Source organism: Punica granatum, chromosome 4 (genome assembly GCF_007655135.1).
Source record: "Punica granatum isolate Tunisia-2019 chromosome 4, ASM765513v2, whole genome shotgun sequence".
Taxonomy (NCBI): Eukaryota; Viridiplantae; Streptophyta; class Magnoliopsida; order Myrtales; family Lythraceae; genus Punica; species Punica granatum.
Genome location: NC_045130.1, coordinates 9,056,339 through 9,067,069, shown reverse-complemented (window position 1 = coordinate 9,067,069; position 10,731 = coordinate 9,056,339). Strand labels below are relative to the sequence as shown.

The 10,731-nt window shown below is 38.9% G+C and overlaps 1 protein-coding gene across 2 annotated transcripts; it reads right to left on the bottom strand.

The window, feature by feature from the left end:
- Positions 1 to 472: 472 nt before the first annotated feature.
- On the bottom strand, positions 473 to 2,979 carry LOC116205302 (heat stress transcription factor B-2b). Of its 2 annotated transcripts, none has more exons than XM_031537865.1 (3): positions 2,579 to 2,979; positions 1,845 to 2,127; positions 473 to 1,684 (listed from the first exon to the last, which is right to left on the bottom strand). In XM_031537865.1, exons 1-3 carry the CDS (start codon positions 2,869 to 2,871, stop codon positions 962 to 964), a joined length of 1,299 nt encoding a protein of 432 aa, XP_031393725.1. In that variant the 5' UTR covers positions 2,872 to 2,979; the 3' UTR covers positions 473 to 961. The 2 variants fall into 2 exon arrangements, with proteins under 2 accessions (XP_031393725.1, XP_031393726.1); XM_031537866.1 differs by having other exon boundaries at positions 2,545 to 2,683.
- Between the last annotated feature and the right edge of the window lie 7,752 nt (positions 2,980 to 10,731).

Sequence of the window (10,731 nt, the reverse complement as noted above, 5' to 3'; positions counted from 1 at the left end):
TGCAAAATAATTGAAGTTTGACTTCGAGACACAGAAAATTTTCTATTCCCGAGTTATTATCTTTCTGTTTTCTCCATTCTATTTCCTACTGGAGAATTGATTAAAAGACCAGTACTCCCTACAGGTTTCGACGACATAAAATGTTGGGCCAAAAGGCCCCACACTAATCTGTCACATATGACTCGGAGTGCCTCCGATGAATTTACCTAAACAGAAACTTTGTGCATATAAATGATGTTCGACAATTTCTACAAACGCTCATAAATACGATTCATACAAAAGTCACTCTTAAATTCATCTGAACGCTCCAGAGCGGGAAGTCTGTCCGGGTCGCTGTGTGTTGATGTCGGATTTTAGTTAGTGCAGTGCAGCCGCTAGATCACCGCTCCCGGGTGATTCTGATTAGCTAGATAAACTGCTCCCGCGTGATTTTGAATAGCTTTACGGTCGGCATAATTGCCACGCGACTGACTTGAGCACTAGAATGTCATGGTCCTTAACCTAAACATCAATACACAGTTGATGCTACATTGGAGTAGTCGACAAATACACAAAACCTAAATCAACGCTATTAGGTCTCAATTGCACAATAAGGTCGTACAACAAAGTCGAGAGTAACTGCTACATAAGAATCCATAAAACAAATTATATATGTTTTGATTGGCGAGCTCAGGTCGACATCCTTTGGCCACGCCCCGACTCGAAGGGCACGGAGAGCGGTCGTCATCTCGAACCGACCCTCGCCCCTCCACGCAACCGCCCTCTTTGGATCTGAGCATCAGTTCATAGGGCGGAACGGAAGAGAGAACCACATGAGATGTTCGGACACCAAATGATAAATATTCGTGGGATAAATGCCATGTGTCCCGTCGCCACGTGTCCTCTCTGGTTGGGTTGGGAGGGTGCCTGATTGAACAACCACAGCCGTAGGTTCAAAGTAGCTACGGCGGAGCAAAAGGTGTCATTTTCCGAGCTCCAGCCACGAACGGTCCTGATGATCAGCATTCCCATCGGGCGGCTCTGATTTCACCTGCGACCCGGTCTCCTTATCCATAGACTGCTGCACCTGATCCTGATCCTGTTCCCGTTCCCGCATCTCGTCTCCGTTCTCGTCGGCCGTCGCTGCCGCCATCCTCATCCGTTTCACTCCAATAGAGACCCCGAACAACCGCGGGTTCACCTCCTCACCCCCCGCCGCAACGGACGCGCAGCCTTCCTCCCCTGCCGGTGGTGGCGCCTGCCTCCGGGGCATCAGCTCCAAGGGCTGCTGCCCCTCCGGGGCGGTGTTGGAATCGGACTGCCGGGAGACGTAGCCAGCCATCAAGGAGAGTATGTTGTTGCAGAGCCCTCTAAGATGGGAAAGCTCATGGCTCATCTGCATGTTCTCCTTCTTCAGCCTATCGTTCTCCTCCAGGAGCTCCGGCGTGGTCGTACAGCTCGGGGACCGGTGCAACGTGGCGGCGGAAGTGGAAGCAGCAGCGACGGCCACCGGCGGAGAGTTCGAGGAGAGCACCTGCTCGTCACCCGAGTTCGTCGGTGTCACAGTCCCAACGGCAGCCAGAGTCACCGTCGCGGCTGCCAGCGAGATTTTCCGGCGCTGTATGTCACGGAGGAGGCCTTTCTCGCCTCTCCTGAAGCAATCGTTAGCGAATTCCCATCGATCCGGCACTACCTTTCTGAATCCCTAAAGAAAACGCATATTATAAGCTCCGAAAATCACAGCAACCATCTTCTCCGACAGACAAACCGTGATTGCAGAGGAGAAAGGCCATGGAGAGATCTGAGATCCTATCCTATTGTTCAGAGAGAGAGCAGAAACTGGAGCTTCAGCAATGGAGACTTACGTAGGTATTGAGCTGCCGGACGAAGCTGGAGAAGTTGTTGTGCTTGAAGTACTTCGGGAGTAAATCTCTGGCGAACTCCGCCGGCCTCCACACTATGAAGGTCGTCCCGTCCTCGTTCCATGATATCAGGTCGTCCACAGCCGGATCGTCGACGAGCTGGTAGGTCTTCGTGAGGAACGGCGTCGGCAACGACCTCTGCGACTCACCGGCCGGAGACTCGCCGGCCTGCTCCACCGGCGGGGGCATCCCCTCCGGTTCCAGATCCGAGAAAACCCCTAGAAGGCTGGAAAATTCCAGAAAAGATTCCTCCAGATGTGAGCTCACGGCTGCAATTACTCTTATGGTAATGATTTTCACGACAAAAATGATAAATCACCATGGACACACACACGGCCGTAGCGAATGATAATTCAACACAACAACAAAAAGAAAGAAAGAAAGAAAGAAAGAAAGAAAGATGAACGGATCAAGAGAAGCTTCTGAGAAGAGGATGAGATAAGGCTCTAATAATATTTTGACTATTTGACGCACGCTTCAGGAGACTTCCTTCCTCCACTCCTACTTTTTCCTGAACCTTCCTCTAATCATTCATCATTATCGCCATTAAACTATTCAACGCAGGAACAGGAACTTTTATCGTTAAACAAAACGATGAAATTCAACTTCCATTAGTTTCCTCTCCTCTCTTCCTACGACGCACCAGTCGAGGACGAATCTCTCTCTCGTGCCGTTACCTGGAAGGTAGGTCGCGGGAGAGAAAGAGGTCTTCACGTTCGTTGGTCGGGATTCCCTCACCGCACGACGCCGGAGCTACGTGCCGAGCGGCAGCCACGACGGAGGCCGGAGCAGACAACCGCCGCGGTACACAGAGAGAGAGAGAGAGAGAGGGAGGGAGAGGGAGGGAGAAACCGAGGAAGTGTTGGGTGATGGGGGCTTCTAGAAGGTTCGTCCCGAGGTGGGGAGGGGGATATAAATGAGAAGGATAGGGGGAGAGTTTTTCAGAAGGAAGAAAGGGTAGAAAGGGCATAAAGAGGGAAAAGGAAGGCAGGAAAAGGGCCAAAAGTGCGGGGCCCCACTGATGTGGGATGAAAGAGGGGGAAGAGAGAAGGAGAAGGTGCGAGAAGAGAAGGTGTTGGGGGTTGGAGGAGCGCGCGTGTGTAGCTGCTTTCTTTTATTTCCTTTTGTGTTGTTCCACTGTCCTTTCCAGAAGTTTCTCTCTCTCTCTCTCTCCATAATTTGAGAGACGTGAAATAAGATTTCGATTTAGGGCTGTACATAATTCGGTCCAAACCGAATTCAAATTCGAACCAAAATATTTCGGTTTCGACCATGGCATGTTCGGTTCCAACTCGAACCGAAATCCGAATAGATAATTTTGGGTTCGAGTTCGGATTTTAGGGTCGTGGGAATGAACCGAATCGAAAATCGAAATTTAAAAGAAAAAAAGGGCCAAAGGTAAAAGGGGTTCACGACTTACAGAGTTTACGGGAGGAGTTAGATTAAGGTTTCTACTTTCAGGCTTTCAGCAGAAAAAATTATTTAGATGATATAAAACCTTTTAAATTATAATGTGAACGGTACAAAATTTGTTTGCAATAATTTGATAAAAAAAACTTATCAAATCATTTTAATAAAGTATGATCCGTCAATTTTCGCCGACGTCGTGAAAACTTTCTGACGTGGTACGTGACGTGACAAGTCGTATTATATGTAAGCAAAGCTTTTAGCATGGTGTAATAAATGGATACAAAATTTTATTAAGATATAATAAAATGGTACAAATTTTTTAGTATGATGTAATAAATTGATATAAATAGTGGAACAAATGAGACAATGACAAAGCAAATTAACCAGCTTTAAAGCAATTTCAGCGGTACAATATGAATTGTTTTCCTTTCAAAGCAGTAACAACTCATTTAACTCTTGGTAACTCTCGGCCATGGGTTGTTGCTGCTTTGAAAGGCAAAGCAATTCATATTGTGCTGTTGGAATTGCTTTAAAGTTAGTTAATCTGTTATAACTTTGTCTCATTTGTTCCGCTATTTGTATCTATTTGTTACATCGTGCTAAAAATTTTATATCATTTTGTTATATCTCAATAAAGTTTTGTACTCATTTATTACATTATGCTAAAAGCTTTGAACTTATATACGATACGATTTGCTACGTCACGTCAGAAAGTCTTCTCGGCATCGGTAGAAATTGACGAATTGGACTCTATTGAAATAACTTGATAAGTTTTATATCAAATTGTTACAAAAAATGATTTTATACCGTCACGTTACAATTTAAAAAGTTTTATATCACCCGAGTAATTTTCTCGCTTTTTGCAGCACAACAACCTATCCTTATTCCGCTTCTCTAGTCTTTCAATCTCATTCTCGAAGATTCGCTTCTCAGCTGCAGCAACGAGTCTGCTCTTCAGCTGCTTACTGTTCCGCTTTCTCTCTCTCTTTAATTGTATGTCACTCACTCACACACTCGCTCTCTCTTTCAATGGTGATCGGCAGCTTGACAACTCCCTCATTCTTTTCCCTCTCCGCTCGCTCTTTCTACCTTTCTTCGATTTCTCTTTCCCCTTCTCCTTCCCTCTCATCTCTTTGCTTGTCTTTCTATGATGGAAGCCTTCAGTCTCTCCATCTCTCCTCTACCGCCCTCTCGAGCACGAAGAAGCCAAAAACTAAGGTGAGCTTCAACTTCGCCCACAGCCGGACGTCTTTCCGTCTCCGTCTTTCTCTCTCTCTCCCCAGTTTCCCAAATTCTCTTTCTTTTGGTTTAAACTTGGGTTGCCGAGTTTTATTTTATTAAATAACCGAACCTAAAATTTTTATTGGTTCGGTTCTCAAGTACTTCAGTTCTGTTTTCGGATTTCATTTTTACAAAAAAGTAATTTTCGATTTAGTTGGTTTGATCCAGCTTGAACCGAAATGGACAACCCTATTTCGATTGGTTTCATAGTACGATTCAATTTTACTTCATTATACTTGTATTCGGGCAAAATAGCTAATAATAAATTGAGAATTTATTATTAAAAAAATTAATTGTAGTAATAGTTAGGAAAAATAAATGTGAGTATTTATTATTAAATAGAAAAAAGATAAAAAATATGTATATATATGTGGTTGTAAAGTAGATGGAGGAATTTATTATTTAAAATTGATTGTAATAATTGTTAGGAAAAAGTATGTGTGAGAATTTATTATTAAATAGAAAAAATACAAAATGTAATGATTATATTATTGAATTGATGGAAGAATAAAGTGATTTGAAATTTAAATCATGAAACCAAATGCCAATTAAAATAAAGGAGTTTTTCACTTGCCATAAAAATGAAAATGTGTTGAATTAAATCCATGTGTGTCCATTAAGGTGGTTTGATGTTATTATATTCTCTTAAATGAGATTTTGAGACTGATTTTGTAAATGAAAAGAAAAAAGGTTTGAGAGAATTTAATTTGTTGAGTGCATTCTAATATGTAAAAGTCTAATAAATCTTAAATAACCCGGTTCAAGTAGTATAGACCAATTAAGGGAAAAAATTGATTCAATGTAGATTTTTTTCATTAAAAAAACTCAAATTTAAGATTTTATTTAAAGATAACATTCATATATCACTACTTGCTCATCGGAAAGAATGTATTAAGCTACTGATATCTTTTTTTTTTCGAAAATGTTTAAATTGATTTTAAAATTTATCGATATAGCTTTTGTTTTTCATAATAATAAACTCAAATAATATTTTTTTCACTAGAGTTTAAATTGATTTTAAAATTTATCAATTTAGCTTTTGTTTTTCATAATAATAAACTCAAATCATATTTTTGACTAGAGTGTTGACATATTCTCCTAATAATCAATAGAAAAAAAATCTCCTAATTTAAAATTACATTCACAATGGGTGATATGTGATTTACACAAAATTCAAGGACATTCAATAGACGTGAGTTAGATTTTAAATTAGGAGGATGTTTAAGCACACCACTTAAGAGAATTTAGCATTTTTGTTTTGACTATTAACTACTGATTTTGGTCAAGCGAATAATTCTTCCTTATGTGGCACCCAAAAATAAAAAAGGAATTATTTAAAGAGCAAAAACAGATTCGGAAGTCAAGGGTCGGTGTCTTCGTCGCTGGCCCTGGCCACTGCAACGCGAGGTCATCGACAAGCATTGGGCCTCCAACGACCTTTGCTAAGGGGGCTGTCGCCGCAGGTGGCAGCTCACCACCTTCACCTCAATGGTGGATTAAATTAATGAAAGGAAACAAATATATATATATCGTATATATAAAATCGGGGGTGACCGATTGTAGTTTGAACATAGACAGGGTTGCGTCCACGCTGACCCCGTTGAGTAAGGCACGGCTGGATTGATTATTTCTGAGTTTTTCACCCTTTTAATATTGAGATTTTCTTTAATCCTGATACGTGTTTTTCTGATTTTTATATTATGAAAAAAAATAAAAAGTAATTCATTGAATTATATATTGACATATGGCAGGATCTAGAGGTTTTTTTTTTCGGGGTTAGCAGGAACTTTATAACAAATCAAAATTGGTACTTTATTTAATGAAATCTTTTTTTCTGCTATAAATAAAACTTGAGGGAAAATATTTGCTTTTAAAAGAATTTACCTTTCTTTTTCCTTATCAATTATCAAGGTGAAAATAAATAAAAATGTCAGTGTCCGAGAATTTAATGCAAGGCTGGTCGGAAGTGAAGGGGAAATCGTCGGGATGAAGAACAAGGGGCTCTTAGTGGACTTGTGGTGCATAGTAATTGGAAAATTATTATATGAACTCACATTAATTATGCGATAGTCACAATTATTAAACATATATATTTTTCGGGATAAATCTTGGTATCCAAAACATCATATATATAAAATCGGAGGTGATCGATTGTATTTTGAACATTGATGATGTCGCGTCCACGCTGACCCGTTGGCTAGGGCATGATTGGATTGACTATCTCTGAGTTTTTTACCCCTTTAATATTAAGATTTTCTTTAATCTTGTTATGTGGTTTTCTGATTTTTATATTATAAAAAAAAGTAATCCATTGAATTAAATAATGATATATAGCAGGATCTAGAGATTTTTTTCCGGTTATGAGGAATTAGAGATTTATAACAAATCAAAATTCGTGCTTTATTTTATGAAATCTTTTTTTTTGGCTATAAATAAAACTTGAGGGAAAATATTTGCTTTAAAAAGAATTTACGTTTCTTTTAACTTATCAATTATCAAGGTGAACATAAATAAAAATGTCATTGTCCGAGAATTTAATACAAGGCAGGTCGGAAATGAAAGGGGAAATTGTCGGGGTGAAGAACAACGGGCTCTTAGTGACTTGTGTATTAATTGGAAAATTATCATATAATTTGGTATAAATTATGATATTCGAAAGTCTAATTGAATCATGACTGATCGAGTCGAGCATGATCGGTCCATTAAGGGGTAAAATTCCCACAATATAAATTTTTTATATTCATAATGATTCGAATTTGAGATTTTGCTCAAGCTGAAGAAGTACCGCACCTTTTGAGTCAATTTACTTTGATTATTAAACATATATATATATATATATATATACGTGTGTGTGTGTAGGTTATCGATTATAAAAGGAAAAAAGAGACTGATTGATACGACTAACATAGTCAACGCCTACTTAATTGGAATGAAGACGCTTATATGTGTGTGGAAGCAGGGATAAATGGACCGAGCAGAGGGAAGTTGGAGTGACAGTTATCCATTCTACGCTTTAAAAAAATTTACATATAGATTTCCGAATTTTGATGAGTCTCGGTAGCAATAGCACGAAGACGGAATGCCTTACCAATTTCCTTATGCCTCGTGGCCCTTCGGGAGTGCATAAGGGTGCGGGAGGGAGCATTGAGTAGCACTTTAGGATAGAGAATCAGAGATCATACGAGGATGATAATGATGTTGATAATCAGTTCGATTGAGTTCCCAAATTTTGGATCCATTACCATTATCGGAACGGAAGCATGGGCCTCGCCCGCCCCGGACTTTTAAATTGACAGTCTCGATTCAATAGACTGTGTAAAATATCTATTGAATCTATAAGTGATTGGACCCATCTTTAATCCAAAAATTCGAGTTAATAGATTGTGATATTCAATCTCTTATAAACCCATTAGATTCTTCTTAATTTTTTCGTGTGGAATTTTTTACTCTTAACATCCGTCATCACGTGGTAACATATTGCTCTGACATTCACTTACACGTGCCATGTGGATTAGAACAACTCGCCCTTAAGAACTAACTACGAGCCGGGACTGGACTTCCGTGCTCGGGAGGGGGAGGAGACGATAATTGACAATGAGACCACGGTTGGACCGGACTAATATGTGGCGGGTTTTTTTTCTCCGCACTCGGATTCAAAGAGACCCCACGAGTTCCAAACTCTGGCCAAACACGGGTGCACTTCGGCTGCCTATCAACAAAGAGACTTTTCAAATGGCATGATATAAATCCACATACATGCGCGCGGAAGCATAACCCGCTTTGATATTATGTAAAATATCAATTTGGCCTCTAAGCAATTATGGAAAGATTTACTTTCCATAATAGACTGGCCGAGGACAAGATTGCCGGACAGCGATATTTAGACGTACGAGTATGGATAGGACTGATTATCGATTGCTTATAGCAACACGACGTGAAATGCATCTCATGCATCGGGGCTTGTTGGGCCTCCGTATCTTTAGGGTGTTTGTGGGTGAGGAGGCCCACCTTCCAAAGGCCCAACGCCATATATGGGCCCACTGTGGTCCTTGGATTAATTTCATGAAATGGCAATGGACAAAGGGAATCACATATCTGGACAACTGCCTCATTTGTAATTGTACCGTCCTAATAGTGTAAATGTTAGCACTTTTTGCATATGAATAAAGAAAGAATGGTGTACAAGTTTGGTGTTGAATGAACAAAAAATGGAAGCAATAGAATTTCTGCATAGAAGGAAGCCTTTTTGCACTGCGATTACAATTTTTTTTAATCTTTTGTTTTTTCTAATTTAATAATAAATTCTCTCACGTAGTTTTTTATAATCATTTTTTTAATAATAAATTCCTCATATACTTTCAAATCTATATATACATATTAAATTTTTTATAATAAATTTCTCATATACTTTCACATCTATATATACATACACATATATATTCTCACACATTAATATATTTGTTAACACTTGCAATCATTGCACAAAATCTAGTTGAATTGGATCATTATCCAATTCGAAAACTAAATGTAAGGTAGTCTAATTGGAAAAGTACGTTCTCTGTGGTTTCATAATTTAGTACAGATAACGCAAAATGACGTAATACAAGTGCAACTATGTAGAGAAGTCAAAGATATTGATGCAATCAAATGCGGTGGTGAACTTAATTCGACTAGTCGGGCGGGGCCTGGATTCCCATTCCATTCAAAGTTTGGTGTTCAGTCGAATTACTCTCGTATCCATTTAATTTACTTAAGCTAGACTCCTCGCACATAGAAAAACCATCTCGTGCTTCTTCTTTTTAATTAAGTGTTGAGAATTAGAATTCCATAAGTCAAAAAGAAAAGAACAATTCGCTTAAAATTAGATTGACTGATAGTTTCACCATGTAATTAATAGTTTAAACTGTTAAATACGAGGATTGTTCATCGGCCACTCTACTTGACTTATTGATCATTTTTCCTAATTCCGTCTATTTTTGGTCATACAAAACCTTCCATGACTTGTGGGGGCATTATATCTTTATCTTGATGTGAAAAATCCGACGCGGGTTAATTAGGAAGAATTAATTAATTTAGTCAGTGGGAAAGTTTTAAGCGTGACTGATAAATCATCTAGGGAAATAAATAAATAAATAAATAAATAAGTGAAAAGGCATAAATGTTGCCTGCAAGTATGAAAAACACTTAACTTAGTGGAAATAGGAAGTAAGCGGGAGATTTGAGGAGGAGGTGTGAGTTGTGGTCGGTTTCTTAAATAAAATTAACAGAATCAATTTGGTTGTTTTACAGTTGAAATTGCAAACACAATTGTTTTTTAGTTGCAGAGCAAAGTTTGCATACGCATTAACAGGCGATTATAGGGAATAAGAGTTAGATATATGTGTAAAAGTTTGCATATACGATCAATGAAGCATCTGTTCAAATTTAATTCTTCTAAGAGAAATTTTTTATGGTTTTTTATCTTTACGAAAATTAGACTTTGTTAAATTTCATTTAATTTTATTAAACCAATTTGACCTCTAATTCCTATGTGGCCGAGATCTAGAGCACTTCAGATTTAAATTTCATTTAGGCCACATGAATCAATTAATCAGTTCTTGAGTTTACACCCTGAAGACCCAAGCCTAAGTCAATAAAATTAAACAATTTCCAGCCAATTAACAAAGACTTTATATAGGGAAGATCGAGGGGGGCTCTCTAATGGGGATTATGGGAAGGCTGAAAGTTTGGGACTTTGCGGGGGTGTTATCGCATTGCCGACCACGCGGTTTTGGTATTTGTGGCCCAGCTGGTCTGCAGCCGGCGGACGTTACCCGTTTACAGGCTGCTGCCGGTCGGACCTCGTGTCATGAGGAAACTTCGGCTCCTTCTTTTGAATTTGTATTTTGTACGCCATAAATGGAAAATCATTAATTTCCTAAAATTTTCTTGATGGAAAGTTAATTAAGCACTTTTCATAATTGTCCGTTTTATAAAGCAAGTGCATATTTAGGATCAAGGATGATAGTCGCACCAACCATGTGAAACTTATCCTAGGATTTTCCGAGTTTCCTTAACGAGACCGTTATTGAACTATATACAAACGTGTATATATATATATATATATGGCTTCATATATATAGATATGGATATATATGAT